The sequence below is a fragment of the Salvelinus fontinalis genome, chromosome 2, assembly GCF_029448725.1.
Source record: "Salvelinus fontinalis isolate EN_2023a chromosome 2, ASM2944872v1, whole genome shotgun sequence".
NCBI classification, from domain to species: domain Eukaryota; kingdom Metazoa; phylum Chordata; class Actinopteri; order Salmoniformes; family Salmonidae; genus Salvelinus; species Salvelinus fontinalis.
The window spans coordinates 92,961,687-92,987,647 of record NC_074666.1 but is presented as its reverse complement, the minus strand read 5'-3'; the positions used below and the strand labels follow the sequence as shown (position 1 = coordinate 92,987,647).

Below are 25,961 nucleotides of genomic sequence, written 5' to 3'. Positions count from 1 at the left end.
CCATACCATAACCCCACCGCCACCATGGGGCACTCTGTTCACAACGGTGACATCAGTAAACCGCTCGACTATACAACGTCGTACACGTGGTCTGCGGTTGTGAGGCCGGTTAGACATACTGCCAAATTTTCAAAAATTATGTTGGAGGCAGCTTATGGTAGAGAAATTAACATTCAATTCTCTGGCAACAACTCTGGGAGAAATAAGCTTTTTGTGCGTATGGAACATTTCTGGGATCTTTTATTTCAGCTCATGAAACATGGGACCAACACTACATGTTGCGTTTCTATTTATGTTCAGTGTAGTATATTTTAATATATTTAATTATATTTGTAATGTATTTGAATGTTTCATGGTGATATATTTTTTATGGGCATATATTTTAATGCTTTGTGTAATGTATTTTATCTATTGAAATATATTTTTGATATATTTTTAAATGTAGTTTCATTGTGATTTATTCTGTTTTCCAGAATCTCCAACCAAACTCAGAGACCAGTCTCTCCAGTAACCAGTCATCTGTCCATGAAGAGTGACTTCTCTATGGACCATCCTGTTAATTTGAGTGATGGAACAGGTACCTTTGACCCCAGGTAAGTTACTGGTCAGAATTCATTAGTCCTCAACATACACAACACTGCAAACTTCTGGCCACTTAAAAATCTATTCACTTTGACCCCAATAAGTTAACATATGGCCATATCTGAAAATGTCTGCTAATAGTAGACGTTAATCTGTTCTGGCCTTGTTATAGATACAAATTGTCTTAATGATGCAACAGATAAAAGCATTTTATGGTTAAGTTCTATGATTTTGAACTTTATAAAGTGATATTGTTCATATTGTTTTGTGATTATAATTGCTCTGTGGACATTTAATAACTATTCCAGAGGTGTCAAAAGGACTCCGAGACCAGTCTCTCCAGTAACCAGTCATCTGTCCATGAAGAGTGACTTCTCTATGGACCATCCTGTTAATTTGAGGGATGGAACAGGAACCTTTGATCCCAGGTAAGTTACTGGTCAGCATTGATGATATTACTGTTGAATAGAATCATTTTCTATATTTTTTTTATGTGAGTATATAAAGCATCTGCTAATGATCAGTGCTTTATTATACTGAACAAAAATAGAACAACGCAACATGCCACAATTTCAAAGATTTCACTGAGTTACAGTTTATTTATGGAAATCAGTCAATTGAATTAAATTCATTAGGCCCTAATCTATGGATTTCACATGACTGGGAATCCAGATATGCATCTGTTGGTCACAGATACCTTAAAGAAAAGGTAGGAGCGTGGATCAGAACCAGTCAGTATCTGTAGTGACCACCATTTTCCTCATGCAGTGCGACACATCTCCTTCACATAGAGTTAATCAGGCTGTTGATTGTGGCCTGTGGAATGTTGTCCCACGCCTCTTCAATGGCTGTGCGAAGTTGCTGGATATTGTCGGGAACTGGAACGTGTCATACACGTCGATCCAGAGCATCCCAAACATGCTCAATGGGTGACTTGTCTGGTGAGTATGCAGGCCATGGAAGAACTGGGACATTTTCAGCTTCCAGTGATTGTGTACAGATCCTTGTGACATGGGGCCCTGCATTATCATGCTGAAACATGAGGTTATGGCGGCGAATGAATGGCATGACAATGGGTCTCAGGATCTCGTCACGGTTTCTCTGTGCATTCAAATTGCCATAGATACAATCCAATTGTGTTTGTTGTCTGTAGCTTATGCCTGACCATACCATAACCCCACCGCCACCATGGGGCACTCTGTTCACAACGGTGACATCAGTAAACCGCTCGACTATACAACGTCGTACACGTGGTCTGCGGTTGTGAGGCCGGTTAGACATACTGCCAAATTTTCAAAAATTATGTTGGAGGCAGCTTATGGTAGAGAAATGAACATTCAATTCTCTGGCAACAACTCTGGGAGAAATAAGCTTTTTGTGCGTATAGAACATTTCTGGGATCTTTTATTTCAGCTCATGAAACATGGGACCAACACTCTACATGTTGCGTTTATATTTATGTTCAGTGTAGTATATTTGAATATATTTAATTATATTTGTAATGTATTTGAATGTTTCATGGTGATATATTTTTTATGGGCATATATTTTAATGCTTTGTGTAATGTATTTTATCTATTGAAATATATTTTTGATATATTTTTAAATGTAGTTTCATTGTGATTTATTCTGTTTTCCAGAATCTCCAACCAAACTCAGAGACCAGTCTCTCCAGTAACCAGTCATCTGTCCATGAAGAGTGACTTCTCTATGGACCATCCTGTTAATTTGAGGGATGGAACAGGAACCTTTGACCCCAGGTAAGTTACTGGTCAGAATTTATTAGTCCTCAACATACACAACACTGCAAACTTCTGGCCACTTAAAAATCTATTCAGTTTGACCCCAATAAGTTAACATATGGCCATATCTGAAAATGTCTGCTAATAGTAGACATTAATCTGTTCTGGCCTTGTTATAGATACAAATTGTCTTAATGATGCAACAGATAAAAGCATTTTATGGTTAAGTTCTATGATTTTGAACTTTATAAAGTGATATTGTTCATATTGTTTTGTGATTATAATTGCTCTGTGGACATTTAATAACTATTCCAGAGGTGTCAAAAGGACTCCGAGACCAGTCTCTCCAGTAACCAGTCATCTGTCCATGAAGAGTGACTTCTCTATGGACCATCCTGTTAATTTGAGTGATGGAACAGGAACCTTTGACCCCAGGTAAGTTACTGGTCAGCATTGATGATATTACTGTTGAATAGAATCATTTTCTATATTATTTTTTATGTAGAACAACGCAACATGCCACAATTTCAAAGATTTCACTGAGTTACAGTTCATTTATGGAAATCAGTCAATTGAAATAAACAGATTAGGCCCTAATCTATGGATTTCACATGACTGGGAATCCAGATATGCATCTGTTGGTCACAGATACATTAAAGAAAAGGTAGGGACGTGGATCAGAACCAGTCAGTATCTGTAGTGACCACCATTTGCCTCATGCAGTGTGACACATCTCCTTCACGTAGACTTAATCAGGCTGTTGATTGTGGCCTGTGGAATGTTGTCCCACGCCTCTTCAATGGCTGTGCGAAGTTGCTGGATATTGTCGGGAACTGGAACACGCTGTCATACACGTCGATCCAGAGCATCCCAAACAGGCTCAATGGGTGACTTGTCTGGTAAGTATGCAGGCCATGGAAGAACTGGGACATTTTCAGCTTCCAGTGATTGTGTACAGAGACATGGGGCCCTGCATTATCATGCTGAAACATGAGGTTATGGCGGCGAATGAATGGCATGACAATGGGTCTCAGGATCTCGTCACGGTATCTCTGCATTCAAATTGCCATAGATAAAATGCAATTGTGTTCGTTGTCTGTAGCTTGTCTAATGCTTCATGTAATGTATTTTATCTATTGAAATATAGTTTTGATATAATTTTAAATGTAGTTTCATGGGGATTTATTATGTTAGGTACCTGATCAAGATTTGTTTATAATGGCATGACAATATTTTACCTGATTGACTCTTGATTTCCTAGTAACCACAGAACAATCATGAGCTGCTTGTCTACTAGAATGGTTGGCTGACCGACTGCCTGGTTGGTTATTTTCGGTAGCTGGTTCCTCGCAGAGGGTTTGGGAGGTGCTCCTTTTCATTCTGAAGTGCATGTTGAAGTTTTTACATCGTTATAAGAAACAATCATCTCAATCTGGAATCTGTGTAAACTGCAGAGGTGTTAACATATTCAGGATTAACATGTCGATGTTGGCAGAGTCATACACCCTGAAGAAGGCACAGTGATGCCGAAACGTTGGTGATTTACCCAATAAATTACTGGGAGGGAGTTTAAATATGGAGTGAGCAACTCTTTATTTTTATAGCTTACAGTTTATTCGCCGTTAGTCAGCACCTCTACATAAAATCATTTTCTCTGGGTGTGTGCCAGCCCATGTTTTTTTATTTGAGTGTCATACTCCTAAAAGAAACAAATGAAAGACATTGTACTGTAGTAAGATAGCTATCTGCCTGGAATCGTTAAATAAGTTTAGCAACCGACGTTCCTCCATTCGTTTCCCAATGAGATTCCTATCTGTTTTCTCTAATATCTCTGGCAACGGCACCATGCAATACACCCTTAACTGAAGAGGCAGACAAATAGGAGAAATGTGCTAGACCCTCTGTTAAATTACACATTTCTCAGGGTAATAAAATTGCAAAAATGTGATCAATGGCTCATTCGAAGACATCCTCCCGAGTTATGAACATCAGCCAGTATTGAAATCTGACATGAATGATAGAGGTTTTCACCATCTAAAAGTCTTCCAGTGTAGTGAGGGCAACTTTGCTACATCATACCGGACGGATTTCTGCCTGCTTGAACGCTAATAACTCAGATAAACATGAAATGACCTGGGAATCAATAGGGGAATCCCTGAGAGATGCACAAAAACAATATAACATTCAAAATGGGTGAACCTTTCCTTTAAATTATAGCCATGGAATAAAATGGACAACCAACTCAGGGCTCTATGTATTCTCTGGAAAATAATGCAACTCCGTGGTCAGTTCCACGTCGTTCATTATTTTCCATTGAAGGCCAAGCCCCGGGTTGATTATCCCTTAGATATCGTTTCCACAGATATCACCTGTGGAAACGAGACCAATCGACGTGAAACTAAATCAAAACATGATATATGTTATTTATTTTAACATTTTAGGCAGGGGAGCAAGATCATAGGAAACATACAAAGAAAAAAAAGAAAGAAAAAGAAACACCATGATAAAAAAACAACCACATTCCTCAGTGAAGAGGTTCTCTACTAACAATCTGAATTGACCAAAAGGCACCCATGCATCAAACTGTACAGTATTTTGAAGATTGTTCCATAAATGAAGTGCAAAGAGATTAAAAGCGGTTTTACCCAAATATGTTGTGACAGAAAGAAGGAGTTATCCATCTATATCTAGTGACTGAAGGAAGGAGTTATCCATCTATATCTATAGTGACAAGGAAGGAGTTATTCATCTATATCTAGTGACAGAAGGAAGGAGTTATCCATCTATATCTATAGTGACAGAAGGAAGGAGTTATCCATCTATATCTAGTGACAGAAGGAAGGAGTTATCCATCTATATCTATAGTGACAGAAAGAAGGAGTTATCCATCTATATCTATAGTGACAGAAGGAAGGAGTTATCCATCTATATCTATAGTGACTGAAGGAAGGAGTTATCCATCTATATCTATAGTGACAGAAGGAAGGAGTTATCCATCTATATCTAGTGACAGAAGGAAGGAGTTATCCATCTATATCTGTAGTGACAGAAGGAAGGAGTTATCCATCTATATCTATAGTGACAGAAGGAAGGAGTTATCCATCTATATCTATAGTGACAGAAGGAAGGAGTTATCCATCTATATCTAGTGACAGAAGGAAGGAGTTATCCATCTATATCTATAGTGACAGAAGGAAGGAGTTATCCATCTATATCTATAGTGACAGAAGGAAGGAGTTATCCATCTATATCTATAGTGACACGGAAGGAGTTATCCATCTATATCTATAGTGACTGAAGGAAGGAGTTATCCATCTATATCTGTAGTGACAGAAGGAAGGAGTTATCCATCTATATCTGTAGTGACTGAAGGAAGGAGTTATCCATCTATATCTGTAGTGACAGAAGGAAGGAGTTATCCATCTATATCTGTAGTGACAGAAGGAAGGAGTTATCCATCTATATCTGTAGTGACAGAAGGAAGGGGTTATCCATCTATATCTGTAGTGACAGAAGGAAGGAGTTATCCATCTATATCTATAGTGACACGGAAGGAGTTATCCATCTATATCTGTAGTGACAGAAGGAAGGAGTTATCCATCTATATCTGTAGTGACAGAAGGAAGGAGTTATCCATCTATATCTGTAGTGACAGAAGGAAGGAGTTATCCATCTATATCTATAGTGACAAGGAAGGAGTTATCCATCTATATCTATAGTGACACGGAAGGAGTTATCCATCTATATCTATAGTGACACGGAAGGAGTTATCCATCTATATCTATAGTGACACGGAAGGAGTTATCCATCTATATCTAGTGACTGAAGGAAGGAGTTATCCATCTATATCTATAGTGACAAGGAAGGAGTTATCCATCTATATCTATAGTGACAAGGAAGGAGTTATCCATCTATATCTATAGTGACAAGGAAGGAGTTATCCATCTATATCTATAGTGACAAGGAAGGAGTTATCCATCTATATCTAGTGACTGAAGGAAGGAGTTATCCATCGATATCTAGTGACAGAAGGAAGGAGTTATCCATCTATATCTATAGTGACTGAAGGAAGGAGTTATCCATCTATATCTATAGTGACTGAAGGAAGGAGTTATCCATCTATATCTGTAGTGACAGAAGGAAGGAGTTATCCATCTATATCTGTAGTGACAGAAGGAAGGAGTTATCCATCTATATCTGTAGTGACTGAAGGAAGGAGGTATCCATCTATATCTAGTGACTGAAGGAAGGGGTTATCCATCTATATCTGTAGTGACTGAAGGAAGGAGTTATCCATCTATATCTATAGTGACAGAAGGAAGGAGTTATCCATCTATATCTATAGTGACAAGGAAGGAGTTATTCATCTATATCTGTAGTGACAGAAGGAAGGAGTTATCCATCTATATCTATAGTGACAGAAAGAAGGAGTTATCCATCTATATCTATAGTGACAGAAGGAAGGAGTTATCCATCTATATCTATAGTGACTGAAGGAAGGAGTTATCCATCTATATCTATAGTGACAGAAGGAAGGAGTTATCCATCTATATCAGTAGTGACAGAAGGAAGGAGTTATCCATCTATATCTAGTGACAGAAGGAAGGAGTTATCCATCTATATCTATAGTGACACGGAAGGAGTTATCCATCTATATCTATAGTGACAGAAGGAAGGAGTTATCCATCTATATCTATAGTGACAGAAGGAAGGAGTTATCCATCTATATCTATAGTGACAGAAGGAAGGAGTTATCCATCTATATCTAGTGACAGAAGGAAGGAGTTATCCATCTATATCTATAGTGACACGGAAGGAGTTATCATCTATATCTATAGTGACTGAAGGAAGGAGTTATCCATCTATATCTGTAGTGACAGAAGGAAGGAGTTATCCATCTATATCTGTAGTGACAGAAGGAAGGAGTTATCCATCTATATCTATAGTGACACGGAAGGAGTTATCATCTATATCTATAGTGACTGAAGGAAGGAGTTATCCATCTATATCTGTAGTGACAGAAGGAAGGAGTTATCCATCTATATCTGTAGTGACTGAAGGAAGGAGTTATCCATCTATATCTGTAGTGACAGAAGGAAGGAGTTATCCATCTATATCTGTAGTGACAGAAGGAAGGAGTTATCCATCTATATCTGTAGTGACAGAAGGAAGGAGTTATCCATCTATATCTATAGTGACAAGGAAGGAGTTATCCATCTATATCTGTAGTGACAGAAGGAAGGAGTTATCCATCTATATCTATAGTGACAAGGAAGGAGTTATCCATCTATATCTAGTGACTGAAGGAAGGAGTTATCCATCTATATCTATAGTGACACGGAAGGAGTTATCATCTATATCTATAGTGACTGAAGGAAGGAGTTATCCATCTATATCTGTAGTGACAGAAGGAAGGAGTTATCCATCTATATCTGTAGTGACAGAAGGAAGGAGTTATCCATCTATATCTATAGTGACACGGAAGGAGTTATCATCTATATCTATAGTGACTGAAGGAAGGAGTTATCCATCTATATCTGTAGTGACAGAAGGAAGGAGTTATCCATCTATATCTGTAGTGACTGAAGGAAGGAGTTATCCATCTATATCTGTAGTGACAGAAGGAAGGAGTTATCCATCTATATCTGTAGTGACAGAAGGAAGGAGTTATCCATCTATATCTGTAGTGACAGAAGGAAGGAGTTATCCATCTATATCTGTAGTGACAGAAGGAAGGAGTTATCCATCTATATCTATAGTGACAAGGAAGGAGTTATCCATCTATATCTAGTGACTGAAGGAAGGAGTTATCCATCTATATCTATAGTGACACGGAAGGAGTTATCCATCTATATCTATAGTGACACGGAAGGAGTTATCCATCTATATCTATAGTGACACGGAAGGAGTTATCCATCTATATCTAGTGACTGAAGGAAGGAGTTATCCATCTATATCTATAGTGACAAGGAAGGAGTTATCCATCTATATCTATAGTGACTGAAGGAAGGAGTTATCCATCTATATCTATAGTGACTGAAGGAAGGAGTTATCCATCTATATCTATAGTGACAAGGAAGGAGTTATCCATCTATATCTATAGTGACAAGGAAGGAGTTATCCATCTATATCTATAGTGACTGAAGGAAGGAGTTATCCATCTATATCTATAGTGACTGAAGGAAGGAGTTATCCATCTATATCTGTAGTGACTGAAGGAAGGAGTTATCCATCTATATCTAGTGACTGAAGGAAGGGGTTATCCATCTATATCTGTAGTGACTGAAGGAAGGAGTTATCCATCTATATCTATAGTGACAGAAGGAAGGAGTTATCCATCTATATCTATAGTGACAGCAGGAAGGAGTTATCCATCTATATCTAGTGACTGAAGGAAGGAGTTATCCATCTATATCTATAGTGACAGAAGGAAGGAGTTATCCATCTATATCTGTAGTGACAGAAGGAAGGAGTTATCCATCTATATCTGTAGTGACAGAAGGAAGGAGTTATCCATCTATATCTAGTGACTGAAGGAAGGAGTTATCCATCTATATCTAGTGACAGAAGGAAGGAGTTATCCATCTATATCTGTAGTGACTGAAGGAAGGAGTTATCCATCTATATCTATAGTGACTGAAGGAAGGAGTTATCCATCTATATCTGTAGTGACAGAAGGAAGGAGTTATCCATCTATATCTGTAGTGACTGAAGGAAGGAGTTATCCATCTATATCTAGTGACTGAAGGAAGGGGTTATCCATCTATATCTGTAGTGACTGAAGGAAGGAGTTATCCATCTATATCTATAGTGACAGAAGGAAGGAGTTATCCATCTATATCTATAGTGACAGCAGGAAGGAGTTATCCATCTATATCTAGTGACTGAAGGAAGGAGTTATCCATCTATATCTATAGTGACAGAAGGAAGGAGTTATCCATCTATATCTGTAGTGACAGAAGGAAGGAGTTATCCATCTATATCTGTAGTGACAGAAGGAAGGAGTTATCCATCTATATCTAGTGACTGAAGGAAGGAGTTATCCATCTATATCTATAGTGACAGAAGGAAGGAGTTATCCATCTATATCTGTAGTGACTGAAGGAAGGAGTTATCCATCTATTTCTATAGTGACTGAAGGAAGGAGTTATCCATCTATATCTGTAGTGACAGAAGGAAGGAGTTATCCATCTATATCTGTAGTGACAGAAGGAAGGAGTTATCCATCTATATCTAGTGACTGAAGGAAGGAGTTATCCATCTATATCTAGTGACAGAAGGAAGGAGTTATCCATCTATATCTGTAGTGACTGAAGGAAGGAGTTATCCATCTATATCTATAGTGACTGAAGGAAGGAGTTATCCATCTATATCTGTAGTGACTGAAGGAAGGAGTTATCCATCTATATCTATAGTGACTGAAGGAAGGAGTTATCCATCTATATCTATAGTGACAGAAGGAAGGAGTTATCCATCTATATCAGTAGTGACAGAAGGAAGGAGTTATCCATCTATATCTAGTGACAGAAGGAAGGAGTTATCCATCTATATCTATAGTGACACGGAAGGAGTTATCCATCTATATCTATAGTGACAGAAGGAAGGAGTTATCCATCTATATCTATAGTGACAGAAGGAAGGAGTTATCCATCTATATCTATAGTGACAGAAGGAAGGAGTTATCCATCTATATCTATAGTGACAGAAGGAAGGAGTTATCCATCTATATCTAGTGACAGAAGGAAGGAGTTATCCATCTATATCTATAGTGACACGGAAGGAGTTATCATCTATATCTATAGTGACTGAAGGAAGGAGTTATCCATCTATATCTGTAGTGACAGAAGGAAGGAGTTATCCATCTATATCTATAGTGACACGGAAGGAGTTATCATCTATATCTATAGTGACTGAAGGAAGGAGTTATCCATCTATATCTGTAGTGACAGAAGGAAGGAGTTATCCATCTATATCTGTAGTGACTGAAGGAAGGAGTTATCCATCTATATCTGTAGTGACAGAAGGAAGGAGTTATCCATCTATATCTAGTGACTGAAGGAAGGAGTTATCCATCTATATCTGTAGTGACAGAAGGAAGGAGTTATCCATCTATATCTAGTGACAGAAGGAAGGAGTTATCCATCTATATCTGTAGTGACTGAAGGAAGGAGTTATCCTTCTATATCTATAGTGACTGAAGGAAGGAGTTATCCATCTATATCTGTAGTGACTGAAGGAAGGAGTTATCCATCTATATCTATAGTGACAGAAGGAAGGAGTTATCCATCTATATCTGTAGTGACAGAAGGAAGGAGTTATCCATCTATATCTATAGTGACAGAAGGAAGGAGTTATCCATCTATATCTATAGTGACAAGGAAGGAGTTATCCATCTATATCTAGTGACTGAAGGAAGGAGTTATCCATCTATATCTATAGTGACACGGAAGGAGTTATCCATCTATATCTATAGTGACACGGAAGGAGTTATCCATCTATATCTATAGTGACACGGAAGGAGTTATCCATCTATATCTAGTGACTGAAGGAAGGAGTTATCCATCTATATCTATAGTGACAAGGAAGGAGTTATCCATCTATATCTAGTGACTGAAGGAAGGAGTTATCCATCTTTATCTATAGTGACAAGGAAGGAGTTATCCATCTATATCTATAGTGACAAGGAAGGAGTTATCCATCTATATCTATAGTGACTGAAGGAAGGAGTTATCCATCTATATCTATAGTGACTGAAGGAAGGAGTTATCCATCTATATCTGTAGTGACAGAAGGAAGGAGTTATCCATCTATATCTGTAGTGACAGAAGGAAGGAGTTATCCATCTATATCTGTAGTGACTGAAGGAAGGAGTTATCCATCTATATCTAGTGACTGAAGGAAGGGGTTATCCATCTATATCTGTAGTGACTGAAGGAAGGAGTTATCCATCTATATCTATAGTGACAGAAGGAAGGAGTTATCCATCTATATCTATAGTGACAGCAGGAAGGAGTTATCCATCTATATCTAGTGACTGAAGGAAGGAGTTATCCATCTATATCTATAGTGACAGAAGGAAGGAGTTATCCATCTATATCTAGTGACAGAAGGAAGGAGTTATCCATCTATATCTGTAGTGACTGAAGGAAGGAGTTATCCATCTATATCTATAGTGACTGAAGGAAGGAGTTATCCATCTATATCTGTAGTGACTGAAGGAAGGAGTTATCCATCTATATCTATAGTGACAGAAGGAAGGAGTTATCCATCTATATCTGTAGTGACTGAAGGAAGGAGTTATCCATCTATATCTAGTGACTGAAGGAAGGAGTTATCCATCTATATCTATAGTGACAGAAGGAGTTATCCATCTATATCTGTAGTGACAGAAGGAAGGAGTTATCCATCTATATCTAGTGACTGAAGGAAGGAGTTATCCATCTATATCTATAGTGACAGAAGGAAGGAGTTATCCATCTATATCTATAGTGACAGAAGGAAGGAGTTATCCATCTATATCTGTAGTGACAGAAGGAAGGAGTTATCCATCTATATCTGTAGTGACAGAAGGAAGGAGTTATCCATCTATATCTAGTGACTGAAGGAAGGAGTTATCCATCTATATCTATAGTGACAGAAGGAAGGAGTTATCCATCTATATCTGTAGTGACAGAAGGAAGGAGTTATCCATCTATATCTGTAGTGACAGAAGGAAGGAGTTATCCATCTATATCTAGTGACTGAAGGAAGGAGTTATCCATCTATATCTAGTGACTGAAGGAAGGAGTTATCCATCTATATCTAGTGACTGAAGGAAGGAGTTATCCATCCCTGTGACCCGGTGTGGTATCTCATACTTCTATAGGTTAGTAACCATGTTAGGTAATGCAGGAGTTTTTCCAAAAGTGCTTTATATTTTAACATAATGCAATGTTTCGACCTACAAAATTTCCGATATATTAAACATTTTGTAACATTTTATGTCAACATCTTTGGTATTTACAGTCTGCTAGTAACACTAAATGCATTTTTCTGAAATGGGGAAACAAAGCTTCCTGAAGCATTGATGCTTTCCAGCCAATTGTGTCAAATAGGTTCATTACTCAGAGCTTCATTAATAATTCACAATGCACATTAGTGACATCTGCTGGGCAGCAATAAATAGTAGCGTGGGATTATCAGATAGAGGTATTTTTTACTCCATTGATTTTATCTAAATAGCCTACAATCAGTTCACATCTTACTAAATAACAGCGCAGAATGTGTGGTTTCACAAAACTATGTTCAAAATAGTGTCTCTTCCTCGAGATTCAAACTCATACTCCCACGTCCCGGAATGTTCCCTACTCTACCTGCGAAGATACCAGTCATGTGAAATTACTTGTACAAAATCCTAACTAAATGTATAAGTATGGTATCCAGAGGTCAGTGTTTGAAAGCAGCTTAATGGAAGAAAGCACCGGAACCATGGTGACATCAGTGGGATCTCTAAATTTTGCAACACACGGTTTGAAAAGCATGTGATCAAATGAATCTTCAGACGTCATTGATGACGTACTTCTGATAAAGGGATACACGCATCGACACACTGCTTCGAAGTTAGCTGCTTAGCGATTTGGACGCATGCCTCGGAGCTCCAGCATGAAACATAACATCACTAACTCACTGAGGAGAGAATTGAGAACCACTGACTTAGTTTACCATTCTCAATTGACACAAGGCCATATGTGAGTCTTTCACAAGACACCGTCACTGGCCATAGTCCTACATAACAGTGTGTATTAAGATTCATTGCATATAACACAACACATTAGATAAACTGGAATGATACTCACTCACTGTTACATAAAACTAGCATTGAACAAACCACACCCCAAAATATTCCAATGAGCCGTCACCCCTACATTTTAATTATCACTAAAGAGCAAAGAACTTTTTGTGAACGGCAAAGAACCATTGATTGGCTTGAAGGGTTCTTTCAGTCATTATGGTTCCACATAGAACCATTACCCTTCCCAAAGAATCCTTGAGGAACCCTCTTTTCTTAGTGTGTACATTCTATACTGTCGAAGATTTCTACAACCTTCATATAGTTTAGTAATGTCACTAAAGGTTGTAGACCTGTTTCTACAACCTTCTGAGTTCATATAGTTTAGTAATGACACTAAAGGTTGTAGACCTGTTTCTACAACCTTCTGAGTTCATATAGTTTAGTAATGACACTGTGGACATGTTATTCATTCCAGAGGCTACTACCACACTGTCACGAGAATTTTCAATCCCAATGATAATAACTGACAATCAATAGCTCTGACCAATCCCCGAGATCGGTAAGACCATGGGTTTAATAATAATTAGTCAAAGACTCAGCTTATGCAAAAAGATAGTACAGTTTATTTAGAGAACGTTCTAAAGTCCATTATACAAAGACATCCATTTTATAGCTGCGCACATACTTCCACACAAACAGTAGGTATCCTACGCACATACTTCCACACAAACAGTAGGTATCCTACGCACATACTTCCACACAAACAGTAGGTATCCTACGCACATACTTCCACACAAACAGTAGGTGAGTTTTATCCTTCTCCATAGTTCTCACCGCTGTGTATCACTACCCAGCCAACAGTTCCATTCCCCCGAGATTAGGGAAACCTTGAGAAGTACTCCCTATGCTCTCATAAGTCTCTGAGGCCTAGCCAGGTCGGTCCAAACACAGTTTAACTGTTCTCGTTTTTTTTCTTCAGCACACACACACACAAGTTCAAATCCTAAGCTACGCCATGCTCAGACAGTCTGTGTTTTTCCACTATACAGATACATTGTTTAACCTAATTCTGACTAAAACTACACACATCATCAGATTATAACTTTATGATTCTAATACATTTCATACAGTTATAAGGTTTCAGAGTGGAATTATTTTATCATTATCTTTCAACATATACATTATTTTATCACACACTCAGAGAGCAGAGTATACTGTTCCCAGCTGTCTGTCTATGAACAGAGTATACTGTTCCCAGCTGTCTGTCTATGAACAGAGTATACTGTTCCCAGCTGTCTGTCTATGAACAGAGTATACTGTTCCCAGCTGTCTGTCTGTCTATGAACAGAGTATACTGTTCCCATCTGTCTGTCTATGAACAGAGTATACTGTTCCCAGCTGTCTGTCTATGAACAGAGTATACTGTTCCCAGCTGTCTGTCTATGAACAGAGTATACTGTTCCCAGCTGTCTGTCTATGAACAGAGTATACTGTTCCCAGCTGTCTGTCTATGAACAGAGTATACTGTTCCCAGCTGTCTGTCTATGAACAGAGTATACTGTTCCCAGCTGTCTGTCTATGAACAGAGTATACTGTTCCCAGCTGTCTGTCTATGAACAGAGTATACTGTTCCCAGCTGTCTGTCTATGAACAGAGTATACTGTTCCCAGCTGTCTGTCTATGAACAGTGACTTCTCCATGGATGATGCTGTCAATTCCAGTGGTGGTGGATCAGTTACCTTTGACCCAAGATCAGTCACTAGTCAGAATGTATGATATTATTAGTGAAGAGGAGAATCTTCAAGATGTCATATATATATAGATATATTATAATTTTTTTGTTGTTGTAATGTGTAGTTTGTTGTAACAGTTTATTAGAGCAATTACTGCACCCTCTTTTATCTCTGTAGTGGATGGTCTACTCTGTTAGAGGATCAGTATCTCTCTCTCCTTTATCTCTGTAGTGGATTGTCTACTCTGTTAGAGGATCAGTATCTCTCTCTACTTTATCTCTGTAGTGGATGGTCTACTCTGTTAGAGGATCAGTATCTCTCTCTCTCCTTTATCTCTGTAGTGGATGGTCTACTCTGTTAGAGGATCAGTATCTCTCTCTCTCCTTTATCTCTGTAGTGGATGGTCTACTCTGTTAGAGGATCAGTATCTCTCTCTCTCTCCTTTATCTCTGTAGTGGATGGTCTACTCTGTTAGAGGATCAGTATCTCTCTCTCTCCTTTATCTCTGTAGTGGATGGTCTACTCTGTTAGAGGATCAGTATCTCTCTCTCTCCTTTATCTCTGTAGTGGATTGTCTACTCTGTTAGAGGATCAGTATCTCTCTCTCTCCTTTATCTCTGTAGTGGATGGTCTACTCTGTTAGAGGATCAGTATCTCTCTCTCCTTTATCTCTGTAGTGGATGGTCTACTCTGTTAGAGGATCAGTATCTCTCTCTCTCCTTTATCTCTGTAGTGGATGGTCTACTCTGTTAGAGGATCAGTATTAACATCTACAAGTCTCTCTCTCCTTTATCTCTGTAGTCAAATCAAACGTTATTGGTCACATACACATAGTTAGCAGATGTGCTTCTAGTTCTGATATTGCAGTAATATCTAACAAGTAATCTAACAATTCCCCAACAACTACCTAATACACACAAATCTAAAGGGTTGAATAAGAATATGTACATATAAATATATGGATGAGCGATGGCCGAGCGGCATAGTCAAGGTGCAATAGATGGTATAAGGTACAGTATATACAGTTGAAGTCGGAAGTTTACATACACTTAGGTTGGAGTCATTAAAACTCGTTTTTCAACCACTCCACAAATTTCTTGTTAACTAACTATAGTTTTGGCAAGTCGGTTAGGACATCTACTTTGTGCATAACACAAGTAATTTTTTTAACAATTGTTTACAGACAGATTATTTCACTTATAATTCACTGCATCACAATTCCAGTGGGTCAGAAGTTTACATACACTAAGTTGACTGTGCCTTTAAACAGCTTGGGAAATTCCAGAAAATGATGTCATGGCTTTAGAAGCTTCTGAAAGGCTAATTGACATCATTTGAGTCAATTGGAGGTGTACCTGTGGATGTATTTCAAGGCTTACCTTCAAACTCAGTGCCTCTTTTCTTGACATCATGGGGAAATCAAAAGAAATCAGCCAAGACCTCAGGAAAAAAATTGTAGACCTCCACAAGTCTGGTTCATCCTTGGGAGCAATTTTCAAACGCCTGAAGGTACCACGTTCATCTGTACAAACAATAGTACGCAAGTATAAACACCATGGGACCACGCAGCCATCATACCGCTCAGGAAGAAGACTTGTTCTGTCTCCTAGAGATGAACGTACTTTGGTGCGAAAAGTGCAAATCAATCCCAGAACAACAGCAAAGGACCTTGTGAAGATGCTGGAGGAAACAGGTACATAAGTATCTATATCCACAGTAAAACGAGTCCTATATAAACAAAACCTGAAAGGCTGCTCATCAAGGAAGAAGCCACTGTTCCAAAACCGACCGCCATAAAAAAGCCAGACTACGGTTTGCAACTGCACATGGGGACAAAGATCGTACTTTGAGAAATGTCCTCTGGTCTGATGAAACAAAAATAGAACTGTTTGGCCATAATGACCATCGTTATGTTTGGAGGAAAAAAGGGGAGGTTTGCATGCCGAAGAACACCATCCCAACTGATCATGTTGTGGGGGTGCTTTGCTGCAGGAGGGACTGGTACACTTAAAAATAGATGGCATCATGAGGGAGGAAAATTATGTGGATATTTGAAGCAACATCTCAAGACATCAGTCAGGAAGTTAAAGCTTGGTCGCAAATGGGTTTTCCAAATGGTCAATGACAAGCATACTTTCAAAGTTGTGGCAAAATGGCTAAAGGACAACAAAGTCAAGGTATTGGAGTGACCATCACAAAGCCCTGACCTCAATCCCATAGAAAATTTGTGGGCAGAACTGAAAAAGCATGTGCAAGCAAGGAGGCCTACACACCTGACTCAGTTACACCAGCTCTGTCAGAAGGAATGGGTCAAAATTCACCCAACTTATTGTGGGAAGCTTGTGGAAGGTTACCCGGAACGTTTGACCCAAGTTAAACAATTTAAAGGCAATGCTACCATACACTCAATTAGTTTATGTAAACTTTTGACCCACTGGGAATGTGATGAAAGAAATAAAAGCTGAAATAAATCCTTCTCTCTACTATTAATCTGACATTTCACATTCTTAAAATAAAGTGGTGATCCTAACTGACCTAAGACAGGGAATTTTTCCAAAGATTAAATGAATGTCAGGAATTGTGAAAAACTGAGTTTAAATGTATTTGGCTACGGTGTATGTAAACTTCCGACTTCAACTGTACATATGAGATGGGTAGTGTAAGATATGTTAACATTATTAAAGTGGCATTGTTTAAAGTGACTAGTGATCCATTTATTAAAGTGGCCAGTGATTTTGGGCTCAATGTAGGCAGCAGCTTCTCTGAGTAAGCGATTGCTGTTTAGCAGTCTGATGGCCTTGAGATAGAAGCTGTTTTTCAGTCTGTCGGTCCCAGCTTTGATGCACCTGTACTGACCTCACTTTCTGGATGGTAGCGTGGCGAACAGGCAGTGGCTCGGGTGGTTGTTGTCCTTGATTATCTTTTTGGCCTTCCTGTGACATCGGGTGGTGTGGGTGTCCTGGAGGGCGGGTAGTTTGCCCCCGTTGTTTTGTTGACGTTGAGTGACAGGTTGTTTTCCTGACACAATACTCCCAGGTGCCCTCACCTCCTCCCTGTAGGCTGTCTCGTCATTGTTGGTAATCAAGCCCACTAAAGTTGTGTCGTCTGCAAACTTGATGATTGAGTTGGAGGCGTGCATGGCCACGCAGTCGTGGGTGAACAGGGAGTACAGGAGGGGGCTGAGCATGCACCCTTGTGGGGCCCCAGTGTTGAGGGTCAGTGAAGTGGAGATGTTGTTTCCTACCTTCACCACCTGGGGGCGGCCCGTCAGAAAGTCCAGGACCAAATTGCACAAGGCAAGCTGTAGTCAATGAACAGCGTTCTACATAGGTCCAGATGGGATAGGGCAGTGTGCAGTGTGATGGCGATTGCATCGTCTGCGGACCTGTTGGGGCAGAATGCAAACTGAAGTGGGTCTAGGGTGGCCGGTAAGGTGGAGGTGATATGATCCTTGACTAGTCTCTCAAAGCACTTCATGATGACAGAAGTGAGTGCTACAGGGCGGTAGTCATTTAGTTCAGTTAGCTTTGCCTTCTTGGGTACAGGAACATTGGTGGCCATCTTGAAGCATGTGGGGAAGCAGGCTGGGATAAGGAGCGATTCAATATGTCCGTAAACACACCAGCCAGCTGGTCTGCGCATCCGCTAAGGACGCGGCTAAGGATGCCGTCTGGGCCTGCAGCCTTGCGAGGGTTAACACGTTTAAATGTCTTACTCACGTCGGCCATGAGAAGGAGAGGGGGGAGCGCAGTCCTTGTTAGCGGGCCGCGACGGTGGCACTGTATTATACTCAAAGTGGGCAAAGAAAATATTTAGTTTGTCTGGAAGCAAGACGTTGTTGTCCGTGATGTGGCTGGTTTTCTTTTTGTAGTCCGTGATTTCCTGTAGACCTTGCTACATACGTCTCGAGTTTTGTCTATCTTGTTGTCAAGAGACTGGACATTGGCGAATAGTATACTCGGGAGCGGAGGGCGATGTGCACTTCTACGGAGCCTAACCAGAAGGCCGTTCGTCTGCCTCTTCTGCGACGACGTTGTTTTGGGTCGGTTTCTGGGATTACATTCATTGTCCTGGGTGGTCCAAACAAAGGATCCGCTTCGGGAAAGTCATAATGTTGGTAAGTTGATGTCACTCTTATATCCAATAGTTCTTCCCGGCTGTATGTAATAAGACTTAAGATTTCCTGTGGTAACAATGTAATAAATAATACATAAAAAAGGACTTGAAGCGAGGCGATCATCTCTGTCGGTGCCATCCTGCTGAAACCTCTCGAAACTTCTTTCGATGGTCTATATTAGATGATCAGTATTAACATTTACAATCTCTCTCTCCTTTATCTCTGTAGTGGATGGTCTACTCTGTTAGAGAATCAGTATCTCTCTTTCTCCTTTATCTCTGTAGTGGATGGTCTACTCTGTTAGAGGATCAGTCCAGGTGTGCAGTGTGTCAGCAGGTGCTGAGGGATCCAGTCTCTATCACCTGTGGACACAGGTTCTGCAGACAGCGCATCACCAGATACTGGGAGAATCCTGCTCCTTCAGGAGACTATGACTGTCCTCAGAGTAGAAAGAGATCCAGAACACTTCCTGTACGACAGCACCTGAGTGAACCCAAGGATGCAAGAGGCTCTGAAAATAGTAAGACTGTTTGCAGACATGTGCTAAGTCAATACCTCAATATGATTTAAATGTAGTTAACTACAATCATTTGAGATAATATAAGTTACTGTAGTTGTGGAAGATCCATGTTTCATCCTGTCAATGAATGTGTCTGATACACGTCCTTTTTACTCTTCCCTCTTAGTGGATGACAGCCTGCAGAGAGCCATAGTAAACCACAAAGACAGTCTGAAAAGGAGGTATGAATGTGTGATAGAAGGCATTGAAAAAGCAGGGAATCAAACCCCCCTCAACAGGATTTACACAGAGCTCTACATCACAGAAGGAGAGAGTGAAGGGTTTAACAATGAACATGAGGTGTGGCAACTAGAGACAGCATCCAGGACACCAACCTCACATGACACAGCAATCCACTGCAATGACATCTTTAAACTCTTACCTGGCCAAGAGAGAAGCATCAGAACTGTGCTGATGAAGGGCATCGCTGGCATCGGAAAAACTGTCTCTGTGCAGAAGTTCATCCTAGACTGGGCTGAAGGGAAGGCAAACAAAGATGTGCATATCATATTTGTGCTTCCTTTCCGGGAGCTGAACTTGATCAAAGATCTCCAGTACAGTCTTCTCAGACTTTTAAATGACTTCCACACAGAACTAGACATAGGCAATGCAAAGAAACTCACTGCCTGTAAAGCCATGTTCATCTTGGATGGTTTGGATGAAAGCAGATTGCCATTGGATTTCCAACACAATGAAAAGGTGTCTGATGTCACACAGACATCATCTGTTGATGTTCTGCTGACAAATCTCATCAAGGGAAATCTGCTTCCCTCTGCTCTCCTTTGGATAACTACTCGACCTGCAGCAGCCAATCAGATCCCTTCAGGGTGTGTTGACCAGGTGACAGAGGTACGAGGGTTCAACGACCCACAGAAGGAGGAGTATTTCAGGAAGAGATTCAGTGATGAGGACCTGGCCAGCAGAATCATCTCACACATAAAGACATCAAGGAGCCTCCACATCATGTGCCACATTCCAGTGTTCTGTTGGATTTCTGCAACAGTCCTTGAACACATGTTGAGGACCGACAAGAGGAGAGAGATGCCCACGACTCTGACTGAGATGTCCATACACTTCGTGCTCATTCAGACCAGCCTGAAGAACCAGAAGTATCATGGAAGAGATGAGATGGATCAAGAGGAGCTCATGGAGTCAGATAAGGAAATTCTTCTAAAGCTGGGTAAGCTGGCGTTTGAGAATCTGGAGAAGGGTAATCTCATGTTCTATGAAGAAGACCTGAAAGAGTGTGGCATTGATGTCAAAGAAGCCTCAGTGTACTCAGGATTGTGCACACAAATCTTTACAGAAGAGTCTGTGTTTTTTCAGAGAGTAGTGTACTGCTTTGTTCATCTGAGCATTCAGGAGTTTCTCTCAGCTGTCTACATTTACAATATTTACACAACCAAGAACATGGATGCACTGAAGCCCTTCCTCAAGGGAAAGTCTAGAGCCGCGTCTGAAGAGCTAACCTTGCATGAGCTGTTGAAGAGTACCGTGGATAAAGCCTTGGAGAGCAAGAATGGACACCTGGACCTTTTTGTCCGCTTCCTTCATGGCATGTCACTGGAGTCCAATCAGAAACTCCTACGAGGTCTGGTGACACAGACAGAAAGCAGTCCGGAGAGCATCCAGAAAACGATCCGATCCCTTAAGGTGATGCAGAGGAAGAACGTCTCCCCTGAGAGGTGTATCAATCTCTTCCACTGTCTGATAGAGATGAAAGACCATTCAGTACAGGAGGAAATCCAAGAGTACTTGAGGTCAGAGAACAGATCCAAAAACCTCACACTTGCTCAGTGTTCAGCGCTGGCCTACATGCTGCAGATATCAGAGGAGGTTCTGGATGTGTTTGACCCAAAGGAATACAAGACATCAGAGGAGGGTCGTAGGAGACTGCTCCCGGCTGTGAGGCACTGCAGGAAAGCTCTGTAAGTATTAATGTAAATATCGCATACCAAAATAAATTGTAGTTATAGCAGTATTTTCATTGGCTGACTGGCTCTGTAAGTACTCATGTGACTATCCCTCAGACCAAACTTTACTGTATGTAGGAACAACAGCATTTTAATTGGCTGAATAAACTTTATATAAGCTGAAAACAAACTATAATACAAACTGATCAGAAAAGTTGTAGCATTGAGCCATGTATGCACGGCGTACACATTATTCGTTCACGGCAAACAGTGTGAGCAGGGAAAGCTAAGCGTAACATTTTCATACAACCTGTCTGCCATTGTTTTTACTCTGTATTGACAGGCTCGCTGGCTGTAAACTCACAGACACGTCCTGTGAAGTGTTGGCCTCAGTTCTCAGCTCAAACCCCTCACACCTGAGAGAGCTGGATCTGAGTAACAATGACCTGAAGGATTCAGGAGTGAAGCTTCTCTCTGATGGACTGGGGAATCCCCACTGTAAGCTGGAGACTCTGAGGTCAGTATTCCTGTAGTTGGTCAACAAGTGATAACTGTTCACCAGATCCACATGTGTTTACCAGGCACACATAGTCCACACCATATGTGTTTAGACAGTGAAGCTTACAGTTTTAAATGTGGTGCTATGCTCCAGCATTTTCGACTGTGTGTGTGTCCACTGTGTGTGTGTCCAGTGTGTGTGTGTCCAGTGTGTGTGTGTGTGTGGACACTGGACACACACACACACACACTGGAAACACACACACACTGGACACACGCACTGGACCTGGACACCCCCCCACACACACTGGACACACACTGCAGACACACACACACTGGACACACATACAAACTAGACAAACACACACACACACTGGACACACACACTGGGCACACACTGGACAAAAAAGCACTGGATGCACACACACACACATTGGACACACACACACATTGGACACACACACTGGAAAAACACGCACTGGATGCACGCACACACACACACACACACACACACACACACACACACACACACACTGGACACACACACACATTCACTGGACACACACATTCACTGGACACACACACACACTGGACACACACAGATTCCTTTTTGTAGTGTCTAGAAACATGTTATCTACTCACTTAGACAGAAGATTAATCCAGTCATCATCCACCATTCAGTTACTATTGGTCAAAACATAACCCCAAACACAACCACAACACACTGCAAAATCAACCAACGAGTTTAAATACTAAACTTTTGACTACTTTAACACACTATAAGTGAATTGGTCCGAATACTTATGACTTCTTCAAATGGGGGGACTAGATACATAAAGTGCTTTCATTTCAAAAGGGTGAAACAGATATGTATGAAAATACCCTCAAATTAAAGGTGACATTATATACTGTCACATCATATGAAACATTTGAGCTTAAATCGAAAATGCTGGAGTATAGAGCCACATTTAAAATGTTAGCTTCACTGTCAAATGGATATGGTGTGGACTGTATACTCAATACAATGTAAATCTGATACCTCAATGTCTGTCTTTTGACAGATACTGTTTTTTAAACTGGTCTGGTCAGTCTACTAAAATATTTGTACTATACATTTTTCTCTCCTCTAGCAATAAATTGATCATTTCTAATTATGATATTTATTTATGAATAGATATGTCAGGTTTCAGGACAATGATAAATCTGAAAATGTTACAAAATATATACTGCCACTATTTTCACCACCAAAGAAAAGCAGTGTGGTTTTAATATGATTTGACTCTTTGCAGGCTGTCAGGCTGTCTAGTCACAGAGAAAGGCTGTGCTTCTCTGGTCTCAGCTCTGAGGTCAAACCCCTCACACCTGAGAGAACTGGACCTGTGCTACAATCACCCAGGAGACTCAGGAGTCAGACTGCTCTCTGCTGGACTGGAGGATCTACACTGCAGACTGGAGAAACTCAGGTATGTAGAGGGTTTATGTCAATGTTCATATCAGACATGTTTGAGTTATCAGGCCAGTTAAGACAAACATTCTTACCACCACTTGGACATAGTTATATGGTGTGTGTGTGAGTTCACATGTATCCCTCAATGACTGTCTGTTCTTCTGCTTACCACTACAGTGTGGAACATGTTGGAGAGTACACAATGAAACCTGGGCTTAGAAAATGTGAGTGTTCACTGCTGTGAAGAATATGACTAAGAATAAGTCTTAATTCAGGTTAAGTCAAAGTCAAAGACCACCATCATTACTTACTTGGTCATATTAAATATCAGCTGTAGTTCTACAGAATCAGAAATCAGGGACACCAACGTTTATAAAGTGTTGCTTTGACAATGTGTGTCTGTGTATGTGTGTGGCGTGTTCGTGTTACATTAGAAATGTGTGTGTGTGTTCATGCATGTATGCAGGTGTGAGAGTGTAATCAATCAGAATAAGTGTTTTATATTACCGTACAGTATCACATATGATAATTCAACAAGTCTCAAGTTACCTTAACTTCTCCTTTTAATACATAGAAACATCTACAATAAATGAATTAGTGAAAGGTGAGTTAACATTCTAATGTGAATGATGATGATTTCTAATATTGTGTCTGGTTTCATCCATCAGATGTCTGTGATCTCACACTGGACCTAAACACAGTAAACCGACTCCTCTCTCTGTCTGAGGAGAACAGAAAGGTGACATTTACGAGAGAAGAGCAGCCATATCCTGATCACCCAGAGAGATTTGAGGACTGGCCACAGGTGCTGTGTAGAGAGGGTCTGACTGGGCGCTGTTACTGGGAAGTAGGGTGGAGTGGGAGAGGGGCTGTTATGGGTGTGACATATAAAGGACTCAGCAGGAGAAGGGGTAAGGACTGTAGGCTTGAATACAGTGACAAGTCCTGGTGTCTGTTCTGCTCTAATAACAGATACACTGTCTGGTACAATAATAACCCCTCTACCATAGCCGTCCTCTCCTCCGGCTCACACAGAGTAGGAGTGTATCTGGACTGGCCAGCCGGCACTCTGTCCTTCTACAGAGTCTCCTCTGACACACTGACCCACCTGTACACATTCTACACCACATTCACTGAGCCCCTCTATCCAGGGTTTAGTGTTCAGTATGTTGACTCCTCACTGTCCCTGTAAATAATAACCATTGTAACACACACTGGACACACACACACACACATAGGACACACACACTGGACACACAAACACATCAGTCACTGGCTTTATCAATAAGGGCATTGAGGATGTCGTCCCCACCCGCTCTGTTGCTCGTCTTATGTGGCAGGGCTTGAAAACTATTACGGACTACAAAGGGAAGCACAGCTGAGAGCTGCCCAGTGACACGAGCCTACCAGATGAGCTAAATAACTTCTATGCTCGCTTCGAGGCAAGTAACACTGAAACATTCATGAGAGCATCAGCTGTTCCGGACAACTGTGTGATCACGCTCTCCTCAGCCTATACATTACCAAACAAATTCTTTAATCCCAACCCTCAGCCACTCTCAGCCCATCCCAGCTATCATGACAGACCACCCTTGTTTGGTTTCCATGTGCCCTATATCTTTCAACTGTGCTGTGATGTTTTACAAAAATGTTGTATCTTTCTGTTGATGGAATTTATATGTTTAAATGAGTGATTAGAATATTCCACCCTGAAACCATATAATTGTATGAAATTGATTAGAATCATAAAATTATAATTAATGATCTGTGTAGTTTGTCATTAAAATTATAATAAATGATGTGTGTAGTTTTAGTCAGTAAAATTATAATAAATGATGTGTGTAGTTTTAGTCAGTAAAATTATAATTAATGATGTGTGTAGTTTTAGTCAGAATTAGGGTAAAACAGTATCTTAAACACAGACTGTCTGAGCAAGATTCGGTGCCGACCTTGGCTAGGGGCCACAGAGATTTGGGAGAGGGCAGGGAGTACTTCTCACGGTCCCTAATATTTGTCGGCTGGGTATTGATACAGTATGTGGGTAGGATACCTACTGTTCGTGTGTATGTATGTGCGCCGCTATAAAATGGATGTCTTTGTATAATGGACTTCAGAACGTTCTCGTGAATAAACTGTACTAACCTTTTGCATAAGCTGAGTCTTTAACTGATTATTATTAAACCCATGGTTTTACAAACCTCGGGGATTGGTCAAAGCTATTGATTGATTGTTATTATCATTGGGATTGAAAATTCTCGTGACATTTTGGTCCTTCGAGCCTGATCTCAATACCTGCTTCTGTCGGTCCAGAAAGACACCGAAACCGTGCACGGGTGGATGAAATATCCGTAGATTAACTTTTTAGGGATAGGGGGCAGCATTTTCACTTTGGATGAATAGCGTGCCCAGAGTGAACTGCCTCCTACTCTGTCCCAGATGCTAATATATGCATATTATTATTACTATTGGATAGAAAACACTCTGACGTTTCTAAAACTGTTTGAATTATGTCTGTGAGTATAACAGAACTCATATGGCAGGCAAACTTCCAAACAGGAAGTGGAAATTCTGAGTGTGGTTGATTTTCAACTCATCGCCTA

The 25,961-nt window shown here is 40.2% G+C and overlaps 1 protein-coding gene across 2 annotated transcripts in view; it reads left to right on the top strand.

Annotated features, from left to right (window-relative positions):
* LOC129831838 (protein NLRC3-like) overlaps window positions 1–25,514 on the top strand; it is a 42,979-nt gene extending 17,465 nt beyond the window's left edge. For both annotated transcript variants that reach the window (XM_055895336.1, XM_055895344.1), the window contains 10 exons: window positions 474–593; window positions 891–1,010; window positions 2,222–2,341; window positions 2,639–2,758; window positions 19,229–19,464; window positions 19,631–21,431; window positions 21,760–21,933; window positions 23,204–23,377; window positions 23,539–23,585; window positions 24,030–25,514. In XM_055895336.1, coding sequence (XP_055751311.1) covers window positions 474–593; window positions 891–1,010; window positions 2,222–2,341; window positions 2,639–2,758; window positions 19,229–19,464; window positions 19,631–21,431; window positions 21,760–21,933; window positions 23,204–23,377; window positions 23,539–23,585; window positions 24,030–24,553 — 3,436 coding nt within the window. In that variant the 3' untranslated portion in view covers window positions 24,554–25,514. The remainder of the gene's footprint in view (window positions 1–473; window positions 594–890; window positions 1,011–2,221; window positions 2,342–2,638; window positions 2,759–19,228; window positions 19,465–19,630; window positions 21,432–21,759; window positions 21,934–23,203; window positions 23,378–23,538; window positions 23,586–24,029) is intronic.
* The last annotated feature ends 447 nt before the right edge of the window (window positions 25,515–25,961 follow it).